Here is a 15,643-nt window from a genome sequence, read left to right as displayed (position 1 = left end):
GACCAGCTGTGATGGATACTTAATACTATAAAACTCGGTTATTGTACCCACTCTACTAACAGTTAGATGAGTGTATGTTCTCCCTGACTTATGGTCTCTGAGAAGACTCAGCATACATACATACATATATATATATATATATATATATATATATATATATATATATATATATATATATATATATATATCTAACTGATAAAATTAAGAAATAAGCATGCACACTCACAAAACAAAATGTTAGTGGGAGCAATTACTCAGTCACTTAATCTAATAATAGAAATAACTGTAATCCTAATATACAGTGTCATGATTTCTTACCACTCTTCAGAAGACACACTCAATTTCCTTCCCCAATTAATAGCATGTTATATAAAACAACCAGGAATTAAGGGAAGTAAATTGAGTAATTATCCCTGAAGAGCATTTAATAATATTGTGAAATGGCCTGTCAGGGACTTCCTGCTTTTTTTCTGTACATTGAAAGCATATTTAGATTCGTATAGTTCATTATCACAAATAAATTCTAAAATTTATCTCAGTACTTCTGATTCACATTGTGTCGTGTATAAAACATATATTGTTTAATTAATGAAGAACTGTCAGCTTTATATAACAACTGAATACTCCAGGTTGGGAAAGGAGATAGGAGACATCTTCTTTGGAGAATAGCCAACAAGCTGTGAAATGTTCTATCAAGAAAGTATAGAATAATGTGTTTACACTCTTATAGTTTATGGTTAAAGCTTTATAATATTTAAATTTGTTTCAGTACTGCTGATTTAAGCTGTATCATGTATAATATATACTTAAACTTTTATTGTCTTTATATTTTAAAGATTTTAAAGTATGACAAGACAACTGTTCTATTTGTCAGTACCTAGAGTACTTATATCATTGAATTCAATGGAGTTCAATAATTGAAAATTTAAATGAAAGGCTTCAGTAGTTGCTAAAGCTGTTGTTTATTCCCAAATTATTTAGTCATTAATTTGCTTCTGTTGAGTGTAGAAAGAAATATTTTGTTTTACTTAGGATAAAACAAGTTGTTCAGTGGGTCTATTTATTTAGTTTTCTGACAATGTAATTCTAATTGCTTATCAACCACTCTTCAACATCTCAAAATGTTATTAATGTCTGTTGTTTTATAGTCCCAAGAAGCTGTAATGGTTTGAAACTCAATTTTCAAACAGTTAAACTGCTTTTATTCTATTACATTTTTATTTTTTGTTCTTTGAATATTCATGTTAGTTTTGAATGGCCTGTAAATATGAGTACTACTTCTTTTGACTGAACCTCAAAATGTGTTTTGATTGCAGGGTAACATTGTCAATGACTTAACAATCTTCATTCTGTTGCAACACTGCACTTGCATATTTGTTTTTACTCATTTTCATCACTTTACTCAGTGATTACATCTAAAGTAAGTGTATAGTCATAATGTTACACTTCCAATACAATGGGTAGCATTGTTGTACTTTGTCTAACATATTTTGTTATGAGACAGATAATAAATTTCATGGAATATTTTGTTATTTCAAAAGAAACTTACTCTCATCCAAATTGTCGGCTGCCATTAATGGTATTTGGTTCCAAAGAAGGGATGCTGCATCTTCTTTTGGTGGGTCAGGGATCTGAAAACAATTATAATAATCAAAATATATATGTTGTAGTTTTCCAATATAGTTCAATGAAACAATTCACACTGAAGTGACAACTTGATTTAAGATTTGAAACTTCTGGGTAGAACTTGGAAAAAACCAAAAAATATGCTCCATAATATTTAAGACAGATCTAAGGAGTAATCATGAGTAATATCAGTGCTTTTAGCTATGTTTAAGAGCCAAGTAGAGATTTTTTCTCTACAAAAAGCAGAATGATTTTATTCCCATCAATAACCTTCATCAATTCAAAATTATATATTTGATTATCCATTGATTATTCATCATAATTATCATCAATATATCTTTAATTATTCATCATTATTATATTTTTAATTATCCATCATTATAACTTTATCAATCTATCATTATACACATGTTGTGTCATGGGAGGTTCATTATGCCAATAATAATAAACATATGCACTGGTTCAATATCACTTCTTTATTGTTAGCCAATCATTAAAAATCTAACCAACTAATTGATCTTCAAATGGAAACCTATACAGAATGCTCTCTCTCTCTCCCATTTCTATCTAGTGGTCTATCTCCCGATAAAATGCGGCAAGTGTGAAGCAAATGAATGACAGTGAAGTAGATGCAGGTTGAAATCTATTTCAAATTATACAATATGTCTGGGAAATGTGCATGCAAGCTTTCTTTTCATATGCAGAATGCTGTCCTCCACTTCTGTGTCTCCCCCAGCACACACCTTCCACACACTTAGAGTTGGCACATTCCATGTGGGTACATTGAAAGGTAGGTCTGGTGAGATTGTTGAGATGCTTGAACAGAGGCATGTAGATGTGTGTTGCATCCAAGAAGTAAATTGGAGGAGGTTCTGCCAAGTTTCTTACGGGCAAAGAGTATAGGTATAAAATCTTCTGGGTAGGGAATACTGATGGTGTTGGTGGTGTAGGCATACTTCTTGCTGAGAAATTGGTTGATAAGGTAATTGAGGTAGTCAGAGTGTGTGATAGAATACTTAAACTTGGACTAGTTTTTCGAAGTGGAACAGCAACTATTTTCTTGGCCTACAATGAGAACTACATGATGAACAGAAAGGCCAATTTTACGACACCCTTTTGCAGACTGCCTTGTTGACAAATGACAGAGAGCTTCTCTTTATGGCTGGTGACTTAAATGGCATGCATGGTGGCAATGGATTCAGCTTCTGCAATGAGGAGGGAACCAGGTTGCTGGAGTTTTGTGATGCAAATGTCCTTTTGATCTGCATCTTCAGGAAACTTTAGCCAGATTGACTATATTCTTACCAGAAAACAGGAAAGAAGGCTGCTTATAAATGCCAAAACTTTCTCAGGTGAAGAATGTACCTCTCAACACAAATTAGTCACTAGCAACTTCAGAATCAGGATTAAAAGACTACCTAGAAGACAACCAGTGTGGAAAAGAAAGATCTGGAAGCTTAAGGATCCTCTGAATGGGCAGAGATTTAGATAAGTGTTACTTGAAGTATTTGATGAAAAAGAGGAGGATATAGTGACATATAATGTGGAAGACAACTGAAGGTTCTTGCAAGAGAACCTGTTGAGGGCCACTGTAAAGTCCCTCCTAGACCTAAGGTGACATTGTGGTGGAATAGTGTAGTTGGCAGGGCTATTAGAGAAAAGAAATAAGACTGGAAGTGTGGTGGTAGCAGAGAACTGTATCAGATCGCCAGAGGGGAGGCTAGGAGACAGGTGTTTTTAGCCAGGGTAGAAGCAAAAAAGAAATTTGCCAATGTACTGTGGAGTGAGGACCAGAGACTAGAAGTATTTCAGATTGCAAGACAGTGAATGAGAGAAAATCGTGGTGTCATAGCCATGGTTCACCTGCATTTAGTGATTCTGCAAAGAAAGAGGCTCAGATATGCCATGATGAAAGGCTGCTAAAATGTAGAGAATGCATGGGAAGAGAGTTTGCCTAATGTAGATCCAACTGAGGACCAGCTATCTGAATTGATAGTAGCTTAGTAGATAAAGCAATTAAGGATATGAAAACAAGGAAATTTCCCAGTCCAACAGGAATCACCACCGAGTGGTAAGTGAGATCTGTACAAACAATGTACAGGGATGCTGCTAGTAAGGTGAAAGTTGGCTATGAGTATAGCAATGTACAGGAAGGAGCTTACCTAGGTTCAGTTCTCCCCTTTTATTTATCCTTGTCCTCCTCTGGAGGACTAGGATAAATAACAGAGAAATTCAAGACAGGCTGTTCCTAGGAGCTCCTCTACACTGATGACCTTGTTCTTATAGCTGAATCACTACCTGACCTAGAGAAGAATTTTCAGGTGTGGAAGCAAGGCCTGGAATCTAAGGCCTTAGAGTTGATTTAGCAAAAACCAAAGTCCTAGAAAGTAGGAAAACAGACAAATCACAAGTCCCTTCTGGGAGATTGCCCTGCTTGAAATGTAAGGAGTGTGTTGGTATAAACTCCATACATTGTATTCAGTGCAAATTTTGGACACATAAAAGGTGTAGCAGTATCACAGGAAGGTTAAAGGAGAAAATAGTCTCTGTGTGTGGCAAATGTGCAGGTACAATAAGCACTAAAAATATGCAGACAATAGACTCCTTCAAATCCTTGCAGGGATCATTAGAAGTAGTAGATAGCTTCTGTTGCATGAGAGACCAAATTAGTAGAAGAGGAGGAAGTTCTGAAAGTGTAGTTGCTAAAATAAGATTGAGCAGGGCAAAGTTCAAAGGGCTTCTACCTTTGTTGGTAACTAAAGGCCTCTCCTCTAGCTTTGTTACATGGCAATGAAACATGGGCTTTGACTACAAGGGACTTGTGAAGACTTGAAAGAAATGAAGCTAGCATGCTCCGCAAGATGAATAATGTTAGTGTGCACACATGATGGAGTGTAAATGATTTAAGAAAGAAACTGGGTATAAGAGGAATCAGATGTTGTGTGCAAGAGAGAAGACTACACTGGTTAGGTCATGTGATGCATATGGATGAGAGCAAGTACATAAAGAAGTGTCAAGCTCTAATTGTAGAGGGTACCTGTGGAAGGGGTAGACCCAGGAAGATGTGAGACAAAATGGTGAGAAAAGATCTTTGGATGCTGAACTTTACTGAAGAAATGACAAGGGATCAAGAGATGCAGTGATACGCTGTACTTGAGAAGACAAAGTCAAGCTAAGTAAAATTGCTGTCATCCATACGTACAAGCTTGTCCTTTCAGGTGCTGGTGCCACATAAAATGCACTTGTGCCAGTGCTGTGTATACACACTTGTGCTGGTGGTATATAAAGAGCACCAGCACACTCTGTAAAGTGGTTGGCTTTAGGAAGGGCCTCTAGCCATAGAAACCATGCCACAACAGACAACTGGAGTCTGGACAACTCCTGTCAAATCATCCAATGCATGCCAGCATGGAAAACAGAGGTTAAATGATGATGACGATGATGATGACAATGAGGTTGGAGTATTGCAAAAAAAATGTAGTGATGAGCCACCACAAACTGAAATAAATATTCAATTCTCAATATGCAAAAGAAAACAACTAAACAGAATTATGTGATTGATGTGAAAAGAATAGCTACAATAGAAAACTGAAGCTACACTGCACATTTGAGTCACAAACTGAGCATTGCTGGAGTTCTAGAATAATGTTCTGTATGCTTTGTAATCAGATCAGTATCACAAGAAATAACTTCAAATATTATCATTGTCTGCTTTTCTTTCAAGACTGATAAATTAAGGTTAACAATGTTTCAGTTAGGTGAACTTCAGTCTATCGAAATCAAGCTAGATAAAATAAAAACGAAACTAAAGCAATAATATAGTTTAACTTACTGATAATGGTAGTGCACCAGTTTCATCTATTCCTGCACTGAGATTGGAGACAGGGTCATTAGAATTCATTGTTTGAGGCAATTCTTCCATTTCTTCAGAAATGTCTCGAGGCTGCTGTGCCTCCAGGATTTCAGGATCCTGTGGTAACAGCTCATAACCAGCATATTCTCCATCCAATTCACTCTCAGGATCACTTTCAGAGCTGGTTAGCGAAATAACAAAATCTGGAAGGTTCTCATCATTTTCTACATTGTTGCTATCAGGGTGGTCATCAACTGGTTTCTCACGGTCTTCTTTAGGAACCGGAGACATGGTTCTGGGGAATGAAATCAACATGCATTAAGCAGATGCTTCTAATTATGTTAATCCAAAAAAAAAAAAAATTGGATGGTAATAATCATAATTTATGAAGACTGATGTAACTGTTCATGAAGGTAAATAAGCAATAAGAATTGCATGATAAAATTTGTAATAGAGATTGGGTCTGTTTATTGAATTGAACAATACTTTGACAGCCTAAAACTTTCACATGTAATCATTTTCTCAACACACTCTCAAACTTTAATTATAAATTAACAACCTAATTAATTTCTTTTGAACTACCATAAGAAAATTTATGGTATCTATAGGTGGTTTCAATATCACAGTCACAGTAAGAAAATAAGAACTGTTTCCTACAAAACACTAGTTGAAAAAAAAAGATAAACTTGAGATTCAGCTAGATATAGTCAAATGAATGATATATCTAAAATAGTGTACCATTTAATTATATTAACCCCCCCTCTCTCTCAGTAGCTAAGAGGGATTAGCTACATTGTTTAAATACCACCCTCTCTCAACGGTGTAACATACCTTCAATTACATATATAAAGTGGCCACCATGTATAGTTTGCATGTTCCAAATTACACTACCATCATCTATATTTCCATTACAATCTTTTTCACACTACACACACACACACACACACATATATATATATATATATATATATATATATATATATATATATATATATATATATATAATATATATATAATTTCTAATCATTAGAAATGATGATAGAGAATTGTTATTTTCAAGCATTGTATTATAGAAAATACGAACAAATACAACAGACAGCCATTCATTGAAATTATTTTTATTAAATGAAGGATTCTTTATGCATTCAAATACAATGGAGATTCAGCTATTTATAATTCAAGAATAGTGATAATTAGCTGAATCTCCATTGATTATTTTGAAGTTAACTACATTAAAGATTGACTTGGTTAATTCACTCAATTTATCTTGATAAAAGTGCTCTGGTTGAGAATATTAATTCTCAACCAGAGCACTTTTATCAAGATAAATTGAGTGAATTAACCAAGTCAATCTTTAATGTAGTTAACTTCAAAATAATATCACACAGTAAATTATTTTTTGGAATAGGGTTGGTGGCTGTTCTTCAGATATGTTTTGCTAGGGTCAAAAATTATGCTTAGCACCAGCTATCTGCCCATGTACAAGCATGATCTGCTACTACTAACATTTATGAACAAAGTTGTCTAAGTTTAATGACATCTTTGGAAAAGAAGTACCTTTAACCATTCTTTAATTTACAATATCATTCTGCTACTCACCCTCAGTGATTGACAGATTGTTGTCCCACCAACTTTACATTTCTTAGATGTTAGTAACTCTGATGATAATAATTGACAATAAAGATAATGTGATCCTGTTTAGAAATTTTACTTGTTGATGATCTATTAATTAATCAACATGTCACTCCTTGCTTGTTTATTTGGTTAGCCTGATGAATTGGGAATTGTGTAATATATCATGTAATCTTATGGATGTTGTGTATACTGCATACCTGACAGTACTATGCTCACATTCAAAATAAAGTTTCTTAAAGAGACAATTGTAGCAATACCAGACAATCCATTTATCTGTGTTTATTATACACACAGATAAATATATACACCCAGAGAATGTGTATGTGTGAGAGAATGTGAGTGTGTATGTGTGTGTGTATGTATTTATATATATTTGTTTTGCAATGTATACAAATGTATCTTTCTCATTTCTTGTTTTATCAGTTACATTGCTTAAACTATGATGGCTATTTATTTGTGATCAAAGAAGACCACCACTGATCATTAAGAACATTGTGTACTCAAATGTATACTTTACACCTGTGGTTCCACTGGTGACTGATGAGCCCAGGCATTGATAAACATACATGTCTGCAGATATTGCAGACCAAGCTACCCCCATTCACTACACTGACAGTGGATTTTTGAGCAGCTCACTTAAATTCTGCACAAAAAATGAGAATTCTTTTTGAAAAAAAATCACTCCTTTCTTTCCATGTTTCCTTCATTGGTGGTGATGACAAGCATTGGTTTCCCAATTAATCTCCCTATTTCACATGCTTTCAACAAGGACATTACACAATACTTAATTTGTAGTCTTTGTTTCTATAGGAGATTCTTTCCACAAACAAGTTTGCTGTATAACATCTACTTTGGGATCCTTTGATTATTCTCTTGAACAAGGCATCCAGTCTAGCATAAATAGTACTTGTGCAGCATTGTTTCCATGCTGAAGACATCAGCTCCCCTTAAGATCTCTTTGTATGGAGTCTGCAGAGACCAACCTACATTCAAAATGTGTCTTAGACATCTTTGACAGAAGTATTCAAGAACCCCTACATATGCCTGTAAAAAGCCCATGTTTCATATGAGTAAAGAAGTGGCATCAACACACATGCATAACACCCGGCAACTTTTGTTCAACTTGTGATGCTATGTTGGGACCAGACATGAGAGTTAAGTGCACTGAAGGAATCAGTTACCTTATGAAGCCTTAAATATATTTTATCATCTAAGGAGCAAGAATGACTGAGTGTGTTGCCCAGCCTGACAAACATCTCTACCACTCAGTACTGTTCCTTCAACTAAGATAGATGGCTTCACATATGTTTCCTGGCACAGGGTGGAACATTACAATAATCTCATCCAAGCTAATGATGACTCAAAAGGCCTTGAAAGATGCAGAAATATGATCCAAAAGAATTTGCATATCTTTGACTGTATGAGCAACTAAACTAAGTTGCAATCATCTGCATAATGAGGGTCATGAAAACGAGATAGGAAAACTTTCAACTTGGTAGTAAATCAATGCAAAGAGACAACCTGAAGATATGTGTGTGTTCGTTCTTCACTATTTCTTGACAACCAGTGTTGGTTTGTTTATGTTCCAGTTTGATAAAAAGGGAATAATAAATTAAGTATCAGGTTTAAAAAAAAGTACTAGTGTGACTAAATCTTTCAAGGCAGTGCCCTAGCATGGCTTCAGTCTAATGACTGAAACCAGTAAAAGATATGGAGGGGAAATCAGAACAGTGAAGCGATAAAGTGAAGAAATAGGGAAATAATTTAAGAAACATTGATCTAGTTCATTACAAAGTTTTTGTGCAATCTTATTTTCTGCTGAAATACTAAGTCATGTCTGTTTCAACCTTGAGCACCTTTCAGCATTTAACTTAATCTAAAATTCCCTTTTCTTTGATTCCTTTTGGAACCACATAATGACATTTCCATTTTGGTGAGTTTTCAGAATTCATTCAGAAATTTTTCTCCAGTTCTGAATGGTTACAAGATTTACCTTGGGTTGACACACTTTTCGTTTGGCATTTTCTGAAGGTGATTCAATACCATTCTCCAGTCTCTCACAAGTTTCTTCAAAACACAAACTATTTTTTGCTGCAACTGTTATTAGTTTTCTGTAGTTTCAATAATTTTCTGTTTAAATGTTCCTATATATTTTCAGCTCTTCTGGGTGGGGGTGAAATGAGTAAAATGATCTCTAGGAGGATATAAAACCTCAGCTGTATATATGCACTAAGAGCATACCATGAATAATTCACAGAAACTGATTTTGGTTATCTGCCTTGAAGAAAGATTGTGAAAATCATGTTGAAAAGTTCTTATGAAGAAGAGAAAGCCATAATAAAAAAGGTCAACTTTAACAACTTGAAATTGGGAGTGATAATATAACAATAATGGATATCAGAATGTTATTTTCAGCCACAGATTCACTGTTTACATCCCAAAACAATGTCATGAGATAGGGTTGTAATTATTTTTGTTAATCATATAGTTCTGTACAACTTTAAGGATAATTACTGATTATATTGAAGTAAAAACACATAATACTGGAGAAAGTTACAGGTTCATCCTGAAGAGATATGTATAAGCTAAAACCCCTAAACTGCTGATTGAGGATCAAATTTTAATACAAAATAAACTAAAAGTCTGAAGTGGGTAATTGACTTTTATTTTAGTATCCATAGTAAATATTAATAATAAAAAATGTTCATCTCTAAAGATGAGGTTAAAAGTATGAAAATCAAAATCTTTCTATGTAAATCATCAGTTTAAGTGAAAATGAAAATATCAAAATCAGTAAAATATAATAATAAAGTTGTTGATGTTGATTTGGTCAAGTTTGTCCTGGTTGAGCAGTCCTATAACACTGGTCTATAAGTTTTTGGTGTTCTTATATAAAATTGGTCTCCTGAATCCAAATATAAACTTCTTTTTGACCTATCAGATCTAGTTTCTAAGTTATTGAGCCCTATAATCATGTGGATGACTGTTTATTTTTGTAACCTAAATTTGAAGGTATAAAATGGAAAAATCGACCAATGCTTGTGTATCCTAATCTTGCGTCTGCTATTAGACCAGTTCCACACAGTGAAGAGCTTCCTGTTTCTGTCTTCAATGTCTTGCCTCAGATAACTTTACCCTCAACCAAGATTCATCACCTGAAGAAGACACTAGAGATCAAGACTTTTCAGTTGAGATTTTATCTCAAGTATTCTCCCAGGCAGAGCTGAAAGATCAAGTTTGTGACTTGAACCTCACAAAAAATTCTGCAGAACTGTTGGTTTCCTGACTGAAAGAGAAGAATGTTCTAGAGAATGGTGTCTGTATAACCTTTTGTCGGAGTTGGCATGAAGAGATCCACCCTTTCTTCACAAAAAAGAAGAGCTAGTTTACTGCAGAGATGTCAGTGGGCTTCTTAATAAACTTAGCATTGAGAAAAGGCATCTTTTCATACACAGCTCTAAGTGTAGTTTAAAATGCGTATTGTTGCACAATGAAAATGTGTATGGCTCTGTCTCACTTGGCCATTCAACAATTCTGAAGGAAAAATATGAAGAAATTAATTTGGTTTTAGAGAAGATACTGTATCATGATCATAACTGGGTCATCTGCGTTGACTTAAAGATGGTGAATTTTCTCATGGGACGGCATGATCTCTCTGCATGTAGGACAGTAGAGACCAAGTAAACCACTATTTTAAGAAAGACTGGCCACCTCGAACAAATATGGCTCCATGTAGAGCTGTCATTATATTGGAAGAACCTTTAGTTGAGCGAGATAAGATCATTTTCCCTCTTTCCACATCAAACTCAGATTGATCAAGCAATTCATCAAAGCTCTTGACAAAAATGGGGAGTACTTCAAGTATATCTGCAGTGTATTTCCAGACTTGACGATTAAAACACTTAAAGCAGGGATTTTTGATGGACCAGAGATCCGTAACCTCTTGAAGGACACAAATTTTGAGAAAACGATGAACGAAAATGAAACATCAGCTTGGCTAGCCTTTGCAGAAGTAGAGCAAAATTTCCTTGGGAAACACAAAAGTGAAAACTATAAAGACCTTGTTACCAATTTGATATCAACTTTTCATAATATTGATATGAATATGAGCATCAAAATGCATTATCTTTTTAGTCATCTTGATTGTTCTCCTGAAAATCTTGGAGATGTTAGCAATGAACAAGGCGAATGATTTCATCAGGACATCAAGGAGATGGAAACTCAGTACCAAGGATGTTGGGATGCTGTGATGATGGCAGACTATTGCTGGTGTTTAAAACAAAATACTCCTGTTGCTCAACATTCACGGTGCAGAAAGAAGCGTAAATTTATTCCTTGAATTTTCTGCCAAAAATCTTTGCCAACGTGCATTTTCAATTTTGAATTTTTACTTGTACTTTGTTTTGTTTTGTGTTGCCCTCTCTTTATTGATTGATATTATATGTCTCTTGGATGAACAAAATATTTACTCTATCAGGTCTAGTCAGAAAAATAGACTTTACAGAGAAAAACTGAAGTTATTTTTGAATTTAGCAGGCAAAATCGCTTACGAATTCGTTGAAATATTCCAGGCACCAGACAATAAAAACTTTTTTGTAGCCTAGTGTAATCAAAAGCAATGTGATAATTCTATAATTTTCAAAGTACATCATTGTGTTATTTTTCTCAAGATGATAGTATATAATTTGAGATTTGCTTGCTATTCTATTTCTAGCAGGATGAGTGACCATTAAGTTGCTTCATTGACTTATTAAAGATAATGTTGATTTCTCATATGCATAACAGTTAAATGCAAGTTGGAACTGATGATCACAGCTTTCAGGGGCATTAATGTGGAATACAAATTGCAGCATAACTACAAAATTCTGCCCAGAGCGATTTTGTTTCACCAAACTTTTCTTAAAAATACATATATTTATCGAAAATTTCTAGACATTTTAGATTATGTAGAAATAAGTAAATTTTTTTTATGTAGTGTTTCAGATAATTCTCTGCCTCTAATCTTGATAAAAGTTTTGGAAACGTGTTTAAATATTTTATTTCCAACGTAAATCACAACCCCTTGACATTTGCTGCTCCACCCAGTGTGCTCATACCGACCCCAAATTACACTCAAAATGCAACAGTTGCCGACAAAGATACTTATTTAGCACAAGAAATTGAAAGGGAACAAAAATTACAAGTTTCCCTTCATCTGGGTGGAGAGAGGTGCCCCATTGAGGACGTTGTGAGCAAACAAGGCGGTGGCATCAATGAAGTGCTTTGGAGGGCGCAGGGTGTTTACAAGGGTTCTGATTTATGTTAGAAACGAAATACTTAAACCAGGTTCAACACTTATATTTTAAATACATTAAAAAATATCTTTACTAAGATTAGAATAAGAGTAAGATTAGAATTAAGGTAATCTTCAAGTTTAAGGGGGTAAAAAAAGTAAATAAAAATATTCAAGGGAAATAACTGAACGACTTACCAGTATTCCCGTTTACTTCTAGCTGTTTATAAATAAATCACATCCTAACCCTAACGTCAATCAAATCACGTGTGTGATTTATTTATAAACAGAGATGTACGGAGAATACTGGTAAGACGTTCAGTTATTTCCCTTGAATATTTTTATTTATTTTTTACCCCCCTAAACTTGAAGATTACCAAGAATTAGAATAAGATTCTACTAAGAGTAGAATAAGAGTAGGATACTGTGAGTAGAAATGATACATTAAGGTCCAATATAATTTCACTATATAATTCTTTATCGTATTTAGTAATTTCCCAAACAAATTAGCATAAGGGTTATTTTTAACGCAAATACCTATCAGAAAGGGACAAGTTGGAAGGGGTAGCGTAACAAAAATATGGATAGTAAACAAACAAAATCAGCTGTTTGATAAAGTTATTTTAATATGGGGTTGGGGCATTAGTAAAATGTCATTCAGTTCAAGGGGGCGCCGAGCTACAAATGGTTGAGAATTACGGCATTAAACTAAATATAAGTTATTTACTAAATTAACATGTTCTCTAAAAAGCGATGTGAAGTAGAATGAGGGAGATTTCATTGTATGATAATGATATTGCTATTAATTTTTTAGGAGTTAACTGCAAGGAAAAACTAAACGATAGATTGTTACATTTATTCCTATTCAAAAACAAATAAAATAACTTCACAGTGGATGTGGTAAAGAAGTGACCTCTATTAGTACAATTTATTTCTTAGATTAAACAGTAAATAAACGTGGTAAAATACAATGGAATATTCAATAAAAGCATGCAAATTGTTGGTGGAAACAGAAATAGAAAGATTGTGTTAATGTCTCACCTACTAAGCTACTAGTCAAGGTAAAATATGAAAGCAATCGTCCTGCATAGATCGAACATTTAATAAAAAGTCTGTTGAAAAATTGTTTCGATCTACTGCTGTAATAATCTCCCCTTCGATGTTTTAGGAAATTTAAGATTTACCTCCCTTGTACAACTCTTCTTTCAGCATAATATAAAATTGAATTCATTAAGCTTCCGATTGTTCTACTGCTCAGTGTAACATATTAAAAACCTTAAAAGATCATATACATAAACTTAAGGGATTAGTTTGATGTTAGTCAGTTTAACGAAGATCATATACATAAACTTCGTTAAACATCAAACTAATCCCTTGTGCATAGCTCAATTTGTTAGCTTATGCTGTTTAACCCGATCAGTGTTGAGCCATTTATATCTGAACAGAGGTTGTTCCATCCGTACACAGCGCTTACTTCAAAAATGGTACAATGCTGAACATTATATCTTTTCTTTCATAAAGACCGTTGGGTGTGATTTGAAGAAGCTCTAACTGTATCGGAAATTATGCACTACTGAAGTGAGCACTCTTTACTCTCTTACTTGTTTCAGTCATTTTGACTGCGGCCATGCTGGAGCACCGCCTTTAGTCGAGCAAATCGACCCCAGGACTTATTCTTTGGAAGCCTAGTACTTATTCTATCGGTCTCTTTTGCCGAACCGCTAGGTTACGGGGACGTAAACACACCACCATCGGTTTTCAAGTGATGCTGGGGGGACAAACACAGACACACAAACACACACACACACATGTATATACATACATATATACGACGGGCTTCTTTCAGTTTCCGTCTACCAAATCCACTCACAAGGCTTTTGTCAGCCCGACGCTATAGTAAAAGACACTTGTCCAAGGTGCCACGCAGTGGGATTGAACCCGGAACCATGTGGTTGGTAAGCAAGCTACTTTATTTCATAAATATTTGCCATAAAGGCATTACAAAGAGGGGACAGACAAACATGAAAGGGGTGAAGTAGCTGTATCGATTAAATATTTACAATTTTAAATATACAATAAAAATTGGATTATATTTACAATGTTCGATTGAAGCATTGTTCATTACAGATGCAATTTGTAATGGCTTTCCTGAAGGATAGGCATCTAACCACCAGGGTAGACGCCTTGCTTTTTCTTTCCCTTGTTTTTGGCTCCCACTTACCTGGTGCCAAACACTCCCAGCTTCCTCGCCACAGGCTTCCATCTTCTCATGAATCTGTCTTGTGACAGCCTGATCTTACTACTGAGGTGGTAACAAAAAAGTTAACTAACCCCTGGCCAGATACAAAGGTATCTGTCACTATGCCTCTTACACGCGTCTTCCATACTGTTTCTTTCAGTATGGCTACTACGCAGGAAAAGCAAGCCTTCCTCTCCCTGTTGAGGGAAGGAGGCGGCACAATCTCGATGATAGATTCAGCTGATAGCTGTACTTTCCCATCGATGACAACAGTTGTTCTGCGAAAACTATCAGTCTCGTTAATTCCGGACATTCCACGAATGCGTGCAAGACGGTTTCCCTGTCCTGCCCGCACCTCGGACATGTCGGCGATACCACACAGCCACTCCTGCGCCTATGTTAAGGAACGTAAGCAAAAACGACATCACCTTCACTAGAATCTGAAAGCTCACTTTTTTGTTAGATTTTTCTAATATACCATCGGAAAAATGTTCTAGAACAGGGGTCGCCAAGCTTTTTCGACCATCGACCCCCCCCCTTATCCATTTCTCCTTCCGCACCCCCTTTAGCCACTTCTTCCTCATAGACCTCTCTCCACATTAAAAAATATCTTAATACACTACCCTACCATATCTTAAATGTGTCCTGGGTACTGATGCTGGCAATTAGAATGTTAGCTAAAGTATACATGTACGACAAATTAAGAAATTCTATTGAAGATGACACACTTTTTACATGTTTTACGTGTACGAGAATACAGTATGAAACTTTCAATTTTTATGAAATTGTTTTCACGGTTTCTAACCGTGAAAATGCATCATACAGCTGGAATATGTTTTATTGAAGTTGACAACATCAATGTGAGGGATGAGCATGACGCTACATATTTCAAGTAGTTCATCGGAGTGAGCTGGTCTTTCGCACGCCGACCCCCATTCGACCCCTAAGTTATCATCGACCCCCTGTAATTCTTCGCCACCCCCTAGTAGATCACCTGTTCTAGAACATTCTATAAACC

General features: G+C 35.2%; 1 protein-coding gene across 1 annotated transcript in view; it reads right to left on the bottom strand.

Annotated features, from left to right (window-relative positions):
* Positions 1-13,527, bottom strand: part of LOC106877092 (uncharacterized) — a 59,521-nt gene extending 45,994 nt beyond the window's left edge. Inside the window, exons 1-3 of the mRNA XM_089364981.1 lie at positions 13,428-13,527; positions 5,459-5,774; positions 1,550-1,631 (exon numbers count right to left, since the gene is read on the bottom strand). Of these exons, the coding sequence (XP_089221107.1) occupies positions 1,550-1,631; positions 5,459-5,770 (394 nt within the window). The 5' untranslated portion in view covers positions 5,771-5,774; positions 13,428-13,527. The remainder of the gene's footprint in view (positions 1-1,549; positions 1,632-5,458; positions 5,775-13,427) is intronic.
* Between the last annotated feature and the right edge of the window lie 2,116 nt (positions 13,528-15,643).

Source organism: Octopus bimaculoides, chromosome Z (assembly GCF_046866305.1).
Source record: "Octopus bimaculoides isolate indiv1 chromosome Z, ASM4686630v1, whole genome shotgun sequence".
NCBI classification, from domain to species: Eukaryota; Metazoa; Mollusca; class Cephalopoda; order Octopoda; family Octopodidae; genus Octopus; species Octopus bimaculoides.
This window is presented reverse-complemented; position numbering and strand designations above follow the sequence as displayed.